General features: G+C 36.0%; 1 protein-coding gene and 1 pseudogene across 3 annotated transcripts in view; both read right to left on the bottom strand.

Moving 5' to 3' along the window:
• Positions 1 to 19,109, bottom strand: part of hts (adducin 1-like protein hts) — a 31,045-nt gene that overhangs the window by 10,189 nt on the left and 1,747 nt on the right. For 2 of the 3 annotated variants that reach the window (XM_066285031.1, XM_066285029.1), the window contains exons 2-8: positions 4,079 to 4,279; positions 3,606 to 3,756; positions 1,963 to 2,177; positions 1,609 to 1,906; positions 1,265 to 1,445; positions 979 to 1,212; positions 603 to 729 (exon numbers count right to left, since the gene is read on the bottom strand). In XM_066285031.1, coding sequence (XP_066141128.1) covers positions 603 to 729; positions 979 to 1,212; positions 1,265 to 1,445; positions 1,609 to 1,906; positions 1,963 to 2,177; positions 3,606 to 3,756; positions 4,079 to 4,258 — 1,386 coding nt within the window. In that variant the 5' untranslated portion in view covers positions 4,259 to 4,279. Of the gene's footprint in view, positions 1 to 602; positions 730 to 978; positions 1,213 to 1,264; positions 1,446 to 1,608; positions 1,907 to 1,962; positions 2,178 to 3,605; positions 3,757 to 4,078; positions 4,280 to 5,010; positions 5,179 to 19,109 lie in introns of those variants that run through there. The other variant, XM_066285030.1, reaches the window with a different exon arrangement.
• On the bottom strand, positions 15,065 to 18,270 carry LOC136340731 (serine/threonine-protein kinase 3 pseudogene; annotated as a pseudogene).

The following is a 19,109-nucleotide window of genomic DNA, read 5'->3' on the forward strand; positions in this document are numbered from 1 at the left end:
ATTTCCACTAAAGAGATATAGCAAAGTCCTACTTACGAGAAACACCATGTATAATAATCAAGAATTATAGTGTAAAATGTAAATATACTGGATTAAATATTTTGAAGCTATAGCAAATCCTTTACGCCAAAAGGGTGTAAATATATGATGATCAAGGAACGAAATTAATGAAATATATGCCTTTTTCAAGCACATAAACGAATTTTATTCGAATACATATTTATTTATTTTGCACAAGCAACAAAGTTATATATCACCTAAGTATAGGTAAATGCTTCTCGGAGGACTAGAATATGATGCTTCGCAACATTGCAAACTTCAATAAGTTAATATTTTTACCAAATTTGAGTATATAGAGATTTAATATAAATAGCAATAAATTTACATTAATAATGCATGGAATGATCAGAGCTCTCTTGGAAAGAGCGCTTTGGTTGGAATGAGTTAAAGTGAAAATAATCCCACGTTATAATTATTAAGCCTTACTTGCAACTAAGAAATGAAGCAAAGTTTTTCATTAAAACTACCAGATCGCTTAACTTTAAACCGACTACAAAACCAGTTTCTAAAACCTATTTATCTTCGAATTTAATAATCTCTACCTTAGTAATTTTCTTGGGGTCCGGAGTTCCGGTCTCTAAAATCTCAACTTTCTGGTACACATTTGGCGAGTTGAGCCAACGGCTTCGATCATGGCCTTTCCTGCCGCCTTCCAACTTTTTCCACAACCTGAAATCGACAAAAGCGACATAAATAATTAAAATGGCGCACATCATAACAATCGAAGATGTTGGATTCGTTAGGGAAAAAGCGGGATTGAACCACTTGTCTACATCAAAGTGTAGGGTAGTAAAGATGTGGTTTTCAATTCATCTACAATCCTAATTAAGTCAAAAAAGCCTTCGTTCTTTTTGAAATTTGCTGTGTTAACAAAAAAACTTTGGATAGTATATAACGCACAATTAAGGGCAAACTTACCCCTGCCTATACAACTCCTCTTCTTCCAACAAATATCCAAGAGAGGAAACCGCGGGTGGTACCTCCACGTCATTCCTCGGCTTCGGTGGCTCGCCCTTGACCAACGGATGTCGATAAATGTAACCAGTTCGGAATCCTGCATTGTCCAGCATACGCATGAGCGCCTCGAATTCCGTCCCTCCCACTCTCCATTTTCGTTCCACCTTACCTTCCAGGATGGAAGGTTGGTCAGGCCTAATACAATATGTTAAGCAACCCTCTCGATTCGTAACCTAACTACTGTTACCTTGGGGTGCTTTCGGGTGCTTTGTGGGCGGCATCGTAAATCTTCTTTCGAGCTTCGTCGTTAAGTAACACTAAATTGTCTACGCCTAATGGAAGAAGCTTGAGCTGCGACTCGGAAGCGAGGATGGTGTTTCTGGCGTTGTAAAACGCTTCTTCGATGGTTTCACCACAGCACAGAGCACCTTAATGGACAAGAAATCGTATAGATGGTTCAGTTTTTATAACCTTAGTGATGTACGACATAATTGCATTTTTCCTAGGAAAGCGTGGTAAAAAAACACGGTGGCACGTGCTGGTGTTAAAAATCTCCGAAAGGTAAAATGTATTTCATTCAAGACCACTTGCCTTGATTAGACAGCAACAGCACCTTATTGATGGGTCCCAAATTTCTGGCCAGTTTGTCTTTCTCGTCAGCATCTAACAGTCCACCCAAATACGAGTACGTGCTCGCTTCTCCTACCACTACGCTCTCCTGACTTAGAGGGAGGAGACCGTGCTTAAGTGCAGAAATCGCGACCACGGACGGAGTGTGAACATGGATGATGCAGCGCAGGTCCGGACGAGCTGCGTGAACCGCTGCGTGAAGCGAAAACGCCGACACGTTTACTGAAAAATTCGTCGTTCCTTGCTCGAGAACGTTGCCCTAAAATTGCAAAATGATCCTGGTGGTTGTTCCTATGGCTCACGTTAGTGTTCTACCTGCATGCCAACTTTAATGAGGCTTGATGCGGTTATTTCGTGGAAAAGCATGCCGTAAGGGTTAACCAAGAACTGCTCATCTTCCTGGTTTAATCGGGCGGTGATCAGAGTGTTAGCGCTTTGCGTCCAGCCATAGAGGTCGATGAGTCTGAATACCGCGGCCAATTTGCACCTCAGAATTTTCTCACCTTTGCCATAGCCCATGGATTCGATTCCTAATTAATAAAAAAATATATAGCAACTCCCATTGTCACTTCGAATGTTCTTCAATATAATCAAAAAAGTTGTTACATCATGTTTACATGAACGCGGTGTTGTAAGGACTGGTTGTAATCGCCCGGTTATAAAACATAAATCAATTGTTTTTTTCTCTCCAGACAGAAACTGCAAGCGCCCACAATTGATTGCACAAATGAACCAACACAAATAGTACATGAATGAAAGCAGACTTAGGAAATAGCCGATTAGGGCCATTGTGAAGTGGAAGGCTCGACATTGAGGTTAAAATCCTACAGCAAATTGGACTTGAACAGAAGATTTTATGGTTATTTATAACTTTTACACAATGGGAAATAAACTAATGGCCCCCATAGATGGATAAATGATTCCATTCCAACTATAGTTATTGAGTTACGTCAAAGTGTGATAAAAACATAAATTGATTTCCAGTATTCCATTGAGCGCATGTTTTTAGCTCCGACATCAATATTTTCCACTTTTCTTTGAATTTTTAGATAGTTAAGACCACATCACCTAAGTTCTTCAAGCAAATGAACAAATTTAAATCACTACTAAATATTTTAATGTTGAACCAGTTAGGAAATGCGTCGTTTTGTAACGAGTAGGATGTTGCGATACTAGTGAAACGAGTTAATATAAAAGGTGATATTTTATCTAACTCACGTCATATTGTGGGACCTCGCTTCAAGAATAAGATTTTTTCGAATTTTCTCGAGGTCAAATGCCTTGAATCATATTATCCCTTTGTAGGCGAATTTCATGGATATTACCGATGAGATGACTAATTTTTTCTATATTTTTCAACTTATGTCGCAGTGTTGCCGCTTTTTCCCATGTCGCATTTTTTCCATAGTGAAATGTTCTGTTCTATATGCATTTTGAAAGCAATCCAGACCAAATCTCGACCCATTGGTATTAACTCAAAAAGAAGAATCGAAATACGAATGAACAGTTACACAACCTTGCATGGTGCGATATAGTCACTTGAGTACTCAATAGGCTATAATGCACAGGAGTTAAGTTATTATTTATTTAAAGCATTACATAACCGTGACTCACTGCATTAATGGGATCAAGTGCCTGGACTTTCTCGCGTCTGTTCTCGACTCGAATACCTTTCTCTGTTGATTAAGTTGAAACCTATTGTTTCGCCCCACGCAAAAACTTGAACCTCAGAAGATGATTTACGATTTATTTGCATGAATCCTATGGAAGTGAAAAAGTTCATAGTTTCAGCGAAATGTAACTTTGGTAGTAACATCTGGGAGATGATACCAGTTTAAAAACTGAACCCAGCAGGAATATGGCGCCTGTCGGAATGTTTTTTTTATCGTAATTTATCTTATATCAATGAGCTTTTTATTAATTCTCACCAAAAGGAATGAAACCCTATTTTTGTTTACCTCGTATATCATTAATTGGTACCACACAGTTAGAGCTCTTGAAAACGTTTCCTGCCTGCTTGTTCACTCCGACCATATCCGAGATTTGCTGTAGTAAACCAGTGGTGCCTGAGCCGTCTCGTAGCTGGGTCTCAATGATCCTCTCAAGCTCCTAAAATATTCAATAAATTACTTCATTTAGTGCGAAATCGTTGAGCTTGCAAAAAATGTATTATTAAAATGTTTGCAACTTTTACCAAATCCCCTCGCTGTGTTCATACCGGGAAAAGATCTGCTTTGCACGGCAAATCAAGTTTTTGATAAGTTGGGTATAACCAGGTACAAGATTTTGGAATTTATACTGATAGACCATGAGGTCAAAGTGTCCTGTGATGTTTTAAGTTGTGAATTCAAGAATAGGTCTACACCCACCGACAGCAATGGTTTATGTGTAGGAATGTGCTAGTTGTTGCGTTGATTGAAATCATGATTACCTCTCGAAACAACTTGCTGTTCATAATTAGCTCGACCCTCTTTCTTCGTTCCATTTCACGCACGTCGGCGTCGATGTCAGCGGGACGCATTCGGGCCCTTTCTTCATCGTCCAGTAGACCATTGTCCACTATGCCATTGGTCTGCGGCGGCAGCTCATCCGCCGTGCTCGTGTCTGTCATTATGACTCGGATTTAGCCGATCTGAAACAACGTTCACGAATGAATAAGCAAAAATTATTTACTTATGCAGATTTTTTTTCTTCCCGTTGGTTTGCACAAACAACTTCGAAGAAGTGACGCGGAAAAGAAAAAGAAAAAGAGGAAATTTTTATGGTGGAGTGAATGTGGCCAGATGGAACTAATTCCGCTAATGGCGGAGGTTGTGGTGAAGACCCGGCTGCCTCGCTACGCCCTGCCGCCCAGACCATATGCGCCCTGGTGACGCTGAAACCGGGCGGCGATCAAACAAATTAATTTACCCATAAACGATCAAAGTCTTTGGAGTCGTATAGATCAGAGATAATTTCTAACCGTGTTATAACGGTTATCGCTTTGCTGCGAAGCGAAGTCAAGCAGTGCTTCAATACGGGCTAGTGCCTTAAAGAGCAAAAGCAATCGGAGGTCGCAGAACAACACACTACTGTTAACCTATTAGTCACTGGTTTGATGGTTAAACCTCGATTATTCTCAAGCTTGGGTGAGTGTTAAATTATATAAAATGTGTGCTCTGAGAGACATGTCCTTTGTTCGTGGCTGGGCGACAAAACGCATGGTTGGCTGATTGCGAGATTCGCAAAACGAGTAATAATCGCAATGTGAGTTTATTGGAGTTAGAATTTCAGCATTCAAAAAATAAAAAAAAAACGAATTCCAGAGGTTATTTTTAAAGCGCAACACAACACTTACAATAAACAGGAGCGAATTAAAAATACCGTGACTTTGAAGAAGGAAGGTCCCCTGTTAAGGTTGATTGTGTTGGTGCGGTTACCGGGCCAAAATGAAGCACTGGTTTTATTTAGATATGAAAGGCACCAGTGTTGGGTCTTGTATTACTATTAAGTAGATGTACGGGGTGAGCCGAATTCGCATCATGGATGGGATGTATTTCAGGCCTGCGCTAAAAAAGTTACCCTATAACTCTCAGCTAACACACGCGTTTCTAGCGAATATCCCCCCAAACCTAATTCCTAGGAACTGTATTTAAATAGGTTTTCTTTGTCCTGCCCTCAAACTCTATTTTATTCAAGACTTCAGGCGCCAAGGCTCGACGCGACTGGACTATCGATCCTTCGGAAATGGGTTTTGCACCAACAGGTGGAGGTCGACGGCTCAGGTCGGTGTGGGGGTTTTCAACCCCCACAAATACGCATTTCCAATAAAACTACGTGAGGAACCATGCGACCGTCCAGGTCAATATTCTCGGCAAATTATATTTACAGTATTGTTGACCTAGAATCTTGAGAAGTAATGGTTTTTTAAAGGCACACATGTGGATTATTTGAAGCCATTGACCTTTGATGCAAAACGAATAATTATCTCTCGGAAACTAATCAACGGTCGAGCATAATGCTTCGACACTATCTCCAGTCTATATAAACAATGTGTTATTTCACGGAATCATTGGTGCAACGGTTATCGGTTTTATATCCATAGAAGAGCGTGAAGACTGCAAATTGTGGGGAGGCCCCTGGACTTGAACTTGAAGACAAAGAAGTGTCCTAATTTATCATTAAAAGTCCGAATTAATTCTCAGTTTCCTGAACTCAGACATATCAAGATTCAGTTGTTTATTCACTCAAGCCAAGTCGTCCCTTTAAACATTCCTATGATGCCGATATTTCTTGAACTTGGGAACGGGTGTTTCAAGGAAGGAAATAATAGGCGGGATTGGAAAATATTATAGCAATTTTGGGGAATTACCTAGAATTGACTAGAATTATTGGGAATTATCAAGAATTACTTCTTACGAGATTACACTGCCGGCTCTTGCATCGTGTGTATGTCTTCGTATACGCGTAATGGGATGCGTGTCTCTTTTGTACTGATGCTCGTCTGATGGAGCCAATAAATAGAAACGCGTGTGTAGAAATACGACAAGGAACGTCTCCTTACTAAGAAAATTTTAGAGTTCCCTGGGCAATTCATACGGATTTCTACAATTTTCATCATTCGATCATTTTTTAATAAGAACTATTTAAAAGTGTTTCATAGTACTTGTCGCAATGATTGAAAATTATTTTCAAAATTATCACAAAAAACTGAAATAAATAGACGTAAACTTTTTATAGTCCTGAAAAAATCACAATTACATACACCTCTTGCATAAGCGGTTTTCAATGTCTGTTATCACAAATTGGTGATAATGGTAAACAAACACACGCATTATGTAACTAAAGGGATCATGAAAGTACACACTCGCAACATCCTTCGTAAATATTCTACGTAAAACTCTAATAATTTTATCTAAATGCTTCGCATTTACATCGAAGCTTTTTACAAGGAGAAACAACACTGCGTCACATTTAGAATTTTTTTTAGTATTTTTAGATAAGCTTTTAATAACTACAACTAAAATCACTCCTAATCATTCCTGTTGCCGCGCCCTTTTAAAAACACATACACATGCGTTTGTAAATGCTAATGTATTAATATCATGGCATCCAAAAGGGCGATGACATAAACTGGGTTAATTAGATAAATTGAAGCTGGCCATAACCATATAGCTGTACTGACCCCTCCTTTTATAGGTTATCAGCACCGAATCCCATTAAACTGCTAATCCACAAGGGATTTGGAAGTCACACCACAGACATGCTATATCGGTATTTATACCAGTATGATATAATTTTGCGGATATTAGATATTAATTACTATGAGGGGAATAGCGAACAATGTTGGGAGGGCAGACACAAGCTTGTACCGTTTAAAAAAAAGTTTAACAACCCCCAATGTCCATCAATCACACACCAACATCAAACAACAACCATTTCTAGTTTATTCCTTCGTAGACCCAGATATATACAGGGTGTGCCGTTTAAAGCTGTGATTGAAGATTACTCAAAAACGGTTTGTTGTATGGAAAAGTTTCAAATAAAAGTTGTCGGGTAGAGAGGTGGACATGTCTTGAAGATAGTGACTTTTCGCCAAAACGTAATTTTAAGGTCATTTCAGGGGCATTTTTGTTTCGAATGGCAACACCGTATCTTTTTTACAGATCCTTGTAGATCTTTAAAAAATGAATATCTTTTACTTGAACAATTTTTTTTATTAGACGTTTTGCCACAGAGTCATCCTTGATTTTTGTCCCATTTTTTAATTAGTTCAGGTCAGTTTTGCAATGCATATTCTGTTTATAATTCATGACAATCCTATCTAAGCAAACAAATATATTTCTATGAAAAGCAAAATATATATATTTTTTAATTTGGCAAATTAATTTAAAATCCTGATTTGAGAAACTTATGGAAGCAAATGTTCAAAAGAATTGTTTACTTTGCGCGACATTTCCTCGTTTTTCAGTTGACACGCAATACTCAATTCTCCTTCTCATGTCGTTTGCAGTTGTTGGTACTTCTGCATAAACTTTGCCCTTTAAAAAACACCAGAGGAAAAAATCTATTGAGGTCAGATCAGGCGATCTAGCAGGCCAGGTCACTAGACCTCCCCGTCCAATCCATCGATCTAGATGCATTTTATCCAGAACCTCACAAGACATTCTAGAAAAATGAGATGGACAGGCCGTCATGCTGATACCACAACACCTGTCTAATCGCAAGATCAACGTTTTTTTAATAATTCCGGAAGGTTGTTACGCAAGAAATTGCGGTATATTTTTCCATTAAAGTTTCCTTTAACGAAGAAAGGTCGATTTAAGTATTTCCCATTAATACCGCACTATACATTCACTGACCATGGTCTTTGATGTTCAACTTCTCTAAGCCAGTGTGGGTTTAAAGCACTCCAAAAATACAGATAATGGCGTTTCACTGCACCATGGTTTGGGAATGTCGATTCGTTCGAAAACAAAATGTTAGAGAATAAATTTGCGTTTTGACTGAATTGCTGCTGCCTTGTCCAATTGAAAAAATTAACTCGATTTTCAAAATCAATACCATGGAATTCTTGATGTAAAAAGACGTGGTAAAGATGGTATTTATTCACCTTAAAAAATTTTTGGCACTTGTCTTTGATATTCCTGAGTTAGCAGCAATTTGACGACAGCTTACTTGGGGATGGAAGGCAACAACTGCAAGAACTGCCATTTGATTGTCTTTATGTGTTGCACTTCTGGAGCGATTGCGTGTTTTTTTGTTTCCAACGTTTTCGTTTTTTTTGAAATTTTTAATGGCACTCTTGAAAGTCGTCCAAAAGAAAACTGTTTCATCTGGAAATCTTTTGGCAAAAAGTTCTACTGCCCGATTAACGTTTCTTTCAGCCTCCATGAATAAAAACCATTTCTAATTTTTCATCTGAAGTGTAACGATCCATTCCAATTATTGAATTTTGAAATAAAAATAACAATTTTTGAATAATTTCACATAAAACAATTAAATTTGTGGAAAAACAAATATCAATTTTCTGTAAACCGTGTTATAAGATAGGCTTTACCAAGTGGAAATTAAAAAAAATATATTTTTTATAAATTTATTTTTTATTTAGATAAAAGGATTGTTATGCATTTTAAACAGAATATGCGTTGCAAATTTTTTTTCCAAAAAAAATGCAATAATTTCAACTAACTCAAAAATTACACAAAAATCAAGGATGACTCTGTAGCAAAACGTCTAATTAAAAAAAAAAAGTTCAAATAAAAGATATTAATTTTTGGAATATCTACAACGACCTGTAAAGAAAATACGGTGTTGCCGTTTGAAAAAAAAGTTGCCCTTGAAATAACCTTAAAACGACGTTTTGGCTAAAAGTCGCCATCTTCATGACATGTCCCCCTCTTTACCCGACAACTTTTATTTGGAAATTTTTCATACAACGTACCGTTTTTGAGCAATCTTCAATCACAGCTTTAAATGGGACACCCTGTATTTTACGAATGTATGTTAGCAGTTTCGCACCTTACAGTAATTAGTTTAACTTATTTTAACGGTTTTAGGCAGCTAAAATCGACACATTTTAGTGGATATAACGCACTCGATGCCTCATCAGTTAACGAGACTGCTATAAAACGAGCCTCGGCGTATAAATAAAGAAGTTCCCTCCTTGTAAACGATAGCAATTAGCTTTACAACATGCAATTGACCAATTGGTATTCGCAAAACCGAACTAAAACCGACTCTTAATTGTGGAAGATCATGGCAGATCGCTGCTTAATGGTAATTTTCTATTTGAAATTCAAATCGGTACGGTACCAATCGTGCGATATAGTAAATGTTTGTTTTTATTATCTTATATTGACTATATCAGGGTTACTTTGTTTAAAACTCTCGGTTAAAACATGTTTTACACATTAAGTTATGAGTACTACTTGCAAGTGACTGTGTTATTAATTTAATAAACTGCCCCATCAATGAGCAAAAATAAGCACCAATATAATTTAACTCATTGAAATATCAATGACGAAAGCATGAAATGCGAACGTACGATTTATCTGTTGTTGAAGATCGACTGAGACCGGCAAAACAAATTAGAAACAATAAGAAAATACGTCACGGGTTTCTTTCAATGCTGTATGCACGACCGTTGTTTGGGAAGCTTAATCTTCAAAAGCTCATTTTGCAAAATTCACAGTTCTCATTCATCCCGGGGAAAAGAGGTCAGAAGACGAGAACAGAGCCTCGAAATCCTCAGGTCTTTTCCCAGAAATAATTGCTCTTTGTTCAGATTGTGATATATTCAAACACCGACCATGGGAATATACAGCTCCTCACAAAATCGATCGTACATAGGGTAAAAATTTATAAAATGGTCACAAGCTAATACTTCTATGCTTTTTTGTTTTGCACACAGTAATATATTCATTGTAAATATAAGAATGAAATATATGTTGCAAAAAAAAGTTACAAAAATATTTCCAATTCAATAAAAATAAATAACAATGAGCGAAAAATGTAGGAACAAAATTAACCATATAAACGGCATCATATTTATTTTCATTTTGGCTGTAATTATTTATCAAAACATTTTGTTTTTTTGCAAATTCCTTTGTATTGATAAGTTGATTCGAAAATCATTTAACGGTCTCATTTATTTCATGAATGTATTAGTGATGGCGAATGAAAGAGCGCAAAGCGACATGGCGACGCGCCAATTAATAATAAAGCTTTATTGTCCCGGAAAAACTAACCAAGAAATTGGTAATTTAACAAAAAGGACACGTTCGATAGTACAATGGATAGTAAACAAATATCGTTATCGAGGATTGGTACGAGACAAGCCTGAAAGAGGACGAAATAGACTCTCTCTGAAAAGGATGAATGATTTATTGTACAAGAGCCAAAGATTAATCCGAAGAAAAGGGTCCCTAACTTAACAAATGAAGTATCCCAGAGAATCGGCAAACCTGTGTCAACTGAAACAGTAAGAAGAGTTCTCAGAAAAAGAGGTTTAATGGCAGAATAACAAGGAAAAAACCTTTATATCAAAATACAATTTTATAATATATGTAATATTATAAAATGATATTTATACAAAGAAACCCCTCGATTTTGCAAGAAAGTATGTAGAAAAGCCTGTCGATTTTTGGAATATTGCCATTTTCACAGACGAAACGGAAATAAACTTATATAGATCGTATGGAAGACAAATTGTATGGAGGAAACCAAATACACAACTGCAGGACAGAAATATAAAGAAAACAATAAAACAATGAGGTGGATCATTAACGTTATGGAGTGCTCTGGGAGCGAGTGGTACCGGTAACTTACACCAAATTAATGGAAGAATGGATAAAAATGTTTTCCGTGATATTTTAAAAAACCAATTTGCGACCATCAGCATGGAAGTTGAATATGCCGAGAGTGTTTTATTTCCAACAGGACAATGATCCGAAGCACACCACTGGCATTGTGAAGCTTTGATTAATAAATAATGCACGAAAATTATTAAATTCTCCACCTCAATCGCCAGATCTCAACCCAATTGAGAATTTGTGACAAATTAAAAAAAAAATGAAGTGCAAAATTGCAGCAACTGCAGCCATTTAGAATAATTTAAAAAAGTAGTTTTTAACGTATGGGAAAACGTTTCTTCGGACGTGACTGGAAAATTGGTAGATTCCAGGCTGCGTCGCCTGAAGGCCGTAATAGGGGGTCACTAAGTATTGAATTCTAGATGATAATTATTCTCTTTAAATTCCTCGAAATAAATGATTAAATGATATACACATTTATGTTTGTACGCTTAATTTTGTGCCTACATTTTTCCCCTATTGTTTGTTATTTAATTTTTATCGAATTGGAAATATTTTTAGAAGTTTTCTTTCGTAACATATATCTGTACTTATATTTGCAATAAATATATTACCATCTGTAAAACAAAAAAGCGTAAAATTATTGGCTTCTGGTCATTTTATTTATTTTTGCCCTATGTAGAGTCCATTTTGTGAGCAACTATACAGTATTCCCACGCAAAAAGTACTTCCCCTCCTTACTTTTTAATATATTGAAATAAGAGAAGAAAATTCTTACGCAAAGTACTTGAAAGTTCATGTAGTTTTTCAAGATAGACGGTAGTTTTATAAAAGCTTGCCAACTCAATATTGCATTTTTTTACAATTAAGCATGACTTTTTTCACATATTTAAATTTTGCGTTTTATTACAAATTCAACGATATAGACATATATATATATATATACCATAATCTTATAATTTTTTACATATTTACAAAAATTTACCGCCGTGCAACATAGTTCAATGGCAATGTTCCACAAATATATCTTAATTAACTTTCAAAAACAATATAGCTAATGTGATCGGTAATAGTTATTTGTTTTGTTATTTTTATGAAAAGTGGTATATATTGAAGAAGAAAATTTCTTGAAAGGTATTTTTTGTTTTCCTTATTTTCTAAACCTAATATTTACTTTTCAGCCTAATAGGAGTATAATTAATGTTAATAATTAAAATTAAAACTAAATTAAATTGAATGCAATGAAAGTAAGTTAAAATAAATTGATCTCTTTATTTTTGTCACTATTTTACAGGTATTGTACAAAGTCCCTTCCACTATATTCAACAAGTAAACGATATATATTTTTTCAAATTTTATAGGCATTTTATCATATCTGACACTCCTTTTTTCATCATAATAATAAAAATAATTATTATAAGATTTGAAGTACGATCTATATATATCGTTGAATTCGCAATAAAACGCAGAATTTAAACATGTAAAAAAAAGCAATATTCAATTGTTCAAAAAATGCAATATTGGGTTAACACACGTTTATTAAACACCCTGTATGAAACTGCTGACAATCTCGAAAAACTACACGAACTGTCGAGCAATTTTTGTTAAAGAAAAATTGTCTATTTCAATATATTGAAAAGTTAGAGAGGGGGTGGGACTTTTCGCGTGGATACCCTGTATATACGAACAGATAGCGTTCAAAAGAGAATTACCCAAAGGCCAGTAATTAGAGCTTTCTGAACCCCCTTTCTCACATGTCTAAGAACGTTACAGTTATGAACAAAAACCCATTATTTTTTCTGCTACGCCCAAACATGGAATTTCAAAATAGATCAACCATGACGAGAGCCAAGGCTCTGGGAGACTCCTTAGCTTGAAAACGTGCCTGCTGTCTTTGTTCAATTTCCATTCAAACGGGATGGATTAAATAACAAGCAATGGAGTAATTAAAAAGTAAGGTTTAATGAAATCCTAAACATGTTAGTATGTCTTGGAGCACTGAATAAAGCTCTGGCACGAAATGACTTCATCAAAGCCCGATCATTTCCAAAGGCGTTGCAGCAACAAAGCGGCTATAAGAATGAAATAAAACTAAAGACTGAATATACATTTAAATGTCAATGACCTCCATTCTGAACGTCTCATGCTTTTGTTACGATATTATTTTTCCAGCATCAAAATAAATCGATAATGAGAAATATCTAACAACTATGCTATCTCTCCTACAAAAAAAAAAAAAAAAAAAAAAAACTCCTCAGAGAACTGGTTTTTGGTTGTGCCTATTGTAGACATGAAGCGGCCCAAAATTGTAGATCTGAGACTACTCATCTCCCTTTCACAAGAGTATCGCACGATAAATTCCGTTTCGACGATTTAATTTTTGCGATGCAACAAGGTCAATTATTTATTTACAAGACCACAATACACTTACAACTTGCGGAATGTCTATTAATAGAAAACGTCTCATAATTTGTTTAAATTTTAAAAGTAATCGTGCAAATACTGTATAAGTATGTGGGAGCCAATTTAGGAACTGAGACGTTCGTCGGGCTTATTTTTCTGCAACCATTTGGTTATTTTCTTAAAAAGATTACTGGACATAGAATGAGAAATTTTTCTAGTCATGACATGAGAATTAGGGTTATGGCATAATTCCGCTAATGGCATGAGAACTCATTCTGTTTATGACACGAAAGATTTTATGGATTATGAAACGACACACGGTATAAAAGGTCATCGGGGTCATGAGGTGAAATTGAGGGTTATGGCAGAGAAAATAATTTGATTATGACATGACACATGACATACTAGGTCAGTTGGGTTATGGATTGAGGATTTAAATTATGGCAGGAGAAGTCATGCGAGGAGCTTCCATTCGACCCTTGTGAAATCATAGTTCAGAGATCGTGATTTTCGCTTTCATTTCCGACTATTAGAATCGCAATTTCTTTTGTAGGTCGACACATCAAATCCTCATGTGATCATAAAATTCTCTCTTGTCGCCCTTCTGAAACAGACATGTATAATGATTCAAAGAGGCGGGAGGATCACGGATGCGTTTCCATATTTGGCAAGCAATTTCTCTCTCTCTCTCTCTCTGATTACATAATAATTTTTAAAAAACCCTATTAGGTAATTTCGTAAATAATTAATTTGCAATTAAATTACATTACGGTAACGTTATCGGCGATAATCTTATTATTAGAAAAGTTTTGAAATTGGAGTATGTGTACCACACTTATCTTTAAGTATCTAAAGAATTCGAAGCAATCGGATATTCATATACAGGGAATTTCAAGTTGAATGGTTTTAACCATATACGTTTCATTTTTATTTCCTAAAAACAAATATTCGCTAATTTGAATGCTACTGTCGAAGCGGCTCAAAATATGTTGCAATAATATATAGGATTACCGAATTAAAAAATCATAATTACTGTTCTCTGAGGCTAAATGGTAAAGTGCAACAAAAACGAATTACACGACCGCATTTCATTGCATACACTCTATCAGAGCCCATTTTTCCTTCATGATATTTTGTTGAAGCGATTAAATACCGAAAGTGGTTTCCAACACCACTGTTTTTTAACACCCCGCATCTACGAAACCAAGATGGCGACGTCTTTTCTGTCACTCTTGACTGTCGTTTCGTAAAAATTGAGCACAAGAATCAGAAAACCGTACGTCTCTGACTTCAATAATAACTGAGATGGGCCGTAAAACTATCGATTCTGGGACATCCTAAATATGAAAAAGGAGAGTTTACCAATGGGTGCACGCAAGGTATTTTTATCGTTTTAATTGAAAAATTATTTGAAATTGGTGTTTAAATTAAACAATTTTAATTATTATATATGTATAAATTAAAATTATTTACATTTATTTTCGCGTCTAGACCCCCCAAAATCCTGTAGTTTTTAAAAATATTCTCTAGTTATAAAATGGCGCATAAAAATATCTTTGCATTTAAAATTTTTTCCATCTGTAACCATTCTTCCTCTATTTGTCACCCACATAATTTTCAGACATTAAGCTCTCCTGTATATTATAAATAATACGCCACCATGCAAACACGGCGCCCCTACTTTGATTTCCCATTCGTCATAAAATAAATACAACTCACAATTTCCAAAAAGAATTTATTAATAATACATATCAAAAACTCCAACCAAACCAACTAACGTCACAAAGTCATCTTCCATAATGTAATTAACAAATTAACAACACACGTAATTCAAAAATTCCTATTCCTCTCTCTCTTATTGTGAATCACATTCTCCACCGGCTGCTTTTTCAATATATAATGGGTCTGCAACTCCTCGATCTCTTTCTCCATTGCAGCATCCAGTAAGTCAAATCTCTCCTTCAGTTCCTCATAGCTTAAATTCTTTAAGAAGCTAAAATCCGTGTTTACAGGTTTAATTCTTTGCAGCTTCACATCCAAAGGTTCGCTGTCTTGGGATTTCTGTGAAACTATATTTCCTCCAGCAGCCAATGCAAGCCCGCTAGTGCTTGCAACAGCACCTTTCCGAGCTTCGTGTTCCGACTCAGCTTGGTTAAAGTGCTCCAAAAACCATGGCTTGTATTTCTTGGTTTCCTCGGATTTCATGGTTTTCTCCCCATCTTCATCATCACTATTGATAACCACCATCGTGCCTAGATCAGACTGAATTGTTACCATAGTGGCACTTTGACTGTTATTCTTATTGGGCACAAGAGTGGCTTCAGAGTCCGTCTCAGGTGTTGCTGGCTTATTTTGGCCGTGCAAGATTACTCGACTATAATTCTGATTTTTTCTGATTTCGCATGCCTCAGCAATCATTTGAGTTAAAGCCAGGGCTCCACCAGACTTCTGCAAAAACACGTGTTGAATAAGGTCAGTGGCTGAAGCCCTATCACAAGGATTCTTCACGAGGCACACACTGACGAAGTCAATGAACTCGGCACTCCAACAATCTGGATCGCGAAACGATGGGGGTGGTTTGGTAGGGATCATGAACACAGCCCTCATCGGATGAATATCTGCATAAGGCGGCTTTCCTTCGGCCATTTCGAGGGCTGTGATGCCGATACTCCAAATGTCAGCCACACAGTCATAACCAATTTCCAAAATAATCTCTGGAGCCATCCAAAACGGAGATCCAATAACTGTGTTCCTTTTTGAAATGGTTTCTGTTAGCTGACCAGCCACTCCAAAGTCGGCTAGTTTAGCGTGACCATCAGTGTTCAACAAAATATTTCCAGCTTTAATATCTCGATGGATCTTCCTATTGGCATGTAGATATTCTAGACCTTTAAGCGCATCAGATAAAATAGTAGCAATTTCGCATTCAGTCAGAGTCTTCTTTCTCAAACGGATAATGTCAGAGACACTTCCCGCTCCACAATATTCCATTATAATCCACAGATCTGTGTTCTTGAAATAACTACCGTAATACCTGACGACATAAGGACTATCACACTGCTGCATTATTGAAATCTCTTTGATGATCTCATGCAAGTCTGTGTCTAAAGGGACTTGTTTAATTGCAACTACACTATCAGACTCTTTATGTAATGCTTTGTATACACTACCATAGGCGCCCTCGCCTAGCTTACAAATAATATCAAACACCTCATCGGGTTGCCTGGTCAGACTTTCTTCGCTGAGCATTTTTAAATTACTGGCTGACATTTCGAATAAGATGGAAGATGAAGATTCAACAGAGTCTTAGAATACGCTATTAGGTTTGCAGTGGCATCCGTGGTCCTCTGTCGTCCAAACCTAGAAAGACGACCTATGACAGTAAATAGGCTGCGCAGGTTGAGTGTGGGTTAGAGACAAACTACTGCTTAAGCAAGTAATGTTAGTATCACCTCCAAAAAAAGGTTGTTTCTTTCAAGTTTGTTATTTATCAAGTTTTCTGTAAACATCATTAGCAGGAAAAATAGCAGTTTTACGGTTCTCGTGTATCCTGAACAGTACTGATATTTGCTCACGTCATTGATATCTTTATCATCAAAGCAAATACATGTACCATTAGACCCTGTGAAACAATCATTATCCGACAAGTAATGCCGATAAGAAAATTAGATAAGATTTCAAAATATACTTAACCTTGCAAGACAAGATAGCACACCTTGGCGAACAAATCTGACTGCACCTTTGATTTTGTCCTGAAGGCGCACCACATGAAGAGTTTTTCATATAAGGGAAAAAGCGACGTAAAAATCTTTGCGTAAGAATTATCTACATATACTAAAAAACCAAATTTGTAATTTACTTTTTATTACATGACATTAAACCGGAACACTCAATGTAAAGCAAGTGGTTCTTACAAGGAATATCTACATGGACAAAAACACAATTTAAATATTTAATAGCCTGTAACAAGTTGTAAGTTTCTTTTAGTTGTTTTTTACCGGATATGTAAAATAGTTTAAGAAAAGTAAGTGAGTAATTAAGGTTTGGAGGCACAGATGCTATTTTCTTTTAAACAAATTTGAAAGCTAAAGCTTGTGAAAACTTTGATATATCGCGTTGTAAAATGATGTTGTGAAGAAGTTCCTCATGATTTTCAATCACTTGATACTAGGGACACCTCTTAAAAGATGCGCAAAATATTTTACGCACTGTTTTACACATTTTAGTCTTAAACGCACGTAAACTGCAGTTTAACAACGCCGAAAAACTTCAGCAAACTCATGGCTTTACTCGAATTTTTTTAAGAATACACCCAGTAGATGATTCAACTGCAAATCTTAATTTTGAATTATTAAAAACATAATCAAATATTGAAATTTACCAATAAATATTTCACAAATCTCTCACAAGGTTACTTGCAAGATAAGAGTTTATCACATCTTTTTCTTGATGACCTTTGGGCTACTAAAAAGTCTTGTTGGGTCATAAAACACGAACTGCTATATCTCCCTTTTGAAGGTTATTCTTTGTAAATTAAGTAAAATAGTTTGAGAAGAATTAACGTGTAATGCCTTTATGTAGGTATTACATTTAATAAGGCTATTTTTCTGAGGAATTTCGACGACGAAAGTTCCTGAAACACGTTATAAATCACATTCTAACGTGGTGTAAACAGTGACTGACATTTGCCAAAGGTTTCTTGGGATCTTTGCCCAACTTGAAAGAGGGCACAACTCCCTAAAGGTCAAAACACATGTTGCACACTATTTTCACGCATTTTAGTCTCAAACGCACTGAAACTGCACTTGTAAAAAACATCTAAAAAAATCAAACAAATACCGCAAAAAAAATGTTCTTTGCGGTCATTTTGAAACTCATGTCATAAGAAAAAAATAATTGAATCTCACCACATCTTGCCATGTCCTCTTTTTATTTTCGTCCTTTTCTAAAACAGTGCGAGTGAAAAAGAAGCAAATACACTATACTCAAATATGTTTCAGAGAACGCTCAATGTGAAAATCAACTACAATTTGAATGTTTCACAGCAAACTCAAAAAGTCGCAATTTTAGTATATTTTAAACAAAATGGGTTGGCCACCTACTGCGAGGCTTTTTTTAACGATCACGAGTTACTTAGCCTACATTAAAACAGTAGCAAAAATCATATGGATCAATGATATTAAGATAGCAGCAGTATCAAGAGTAATAGTGGAAATGGAGAGTGAATGAATTTACACGAGAGCTTCTTACACTCTGCACTAATAATAATCAGATAATACAAAGCACTTTTGGGTGCATCTACAGACTTCGCTTATAAAGATTTTCATCCCTAGAGCACAAGTGTATTCTATCTCTAGACGCTAATGCGAAAGAAACGGAGAGGACCTGAATGTTGTGTAATAAATAAACAACCTTTTACATTGGAAACGAGATGAGGTCATCCGTTATAATACGGGCTTGATAACAAAGAACTGGAATGGGAGCGTTTATACTGTATTTAACGTGAGGATTCTTCATCAAAACAAGCATGAAAACCTTCAGTTATCCAGTCAGATATTAACATTAAACATACATTATCAAGTTTTTGCAGACAATTAATTGTTTAGACTCTACTTATCAGTATTACCTTAATGTGGATTCCGGGTGGATTCGAAACTCCTAATAACAAGGGAAAGCTCTTTACTCGTGTCTTGATTGAAAAATGATAAATTTGATACATGATTTAGTTCTTAAGAAGAGAACTTCTGGATAAAATAATAAATTTAG

This window comes from Euwallacea fornicatus, chromosome 8 (genome assembly GCF_040115645.1).
Source record: "Euwallacea fornicatus isolate EFF26 chromosome 8, ASM4011564v1, whole genome shotgun sequence".
In the NCBI taxonomy this organism is placed as follows: Eukaryota; Metazoa; Arthropoda; class Insecta; order Coleoptera; family Curculionidae; genus Euwallacea; species Euwallacea fornicatus.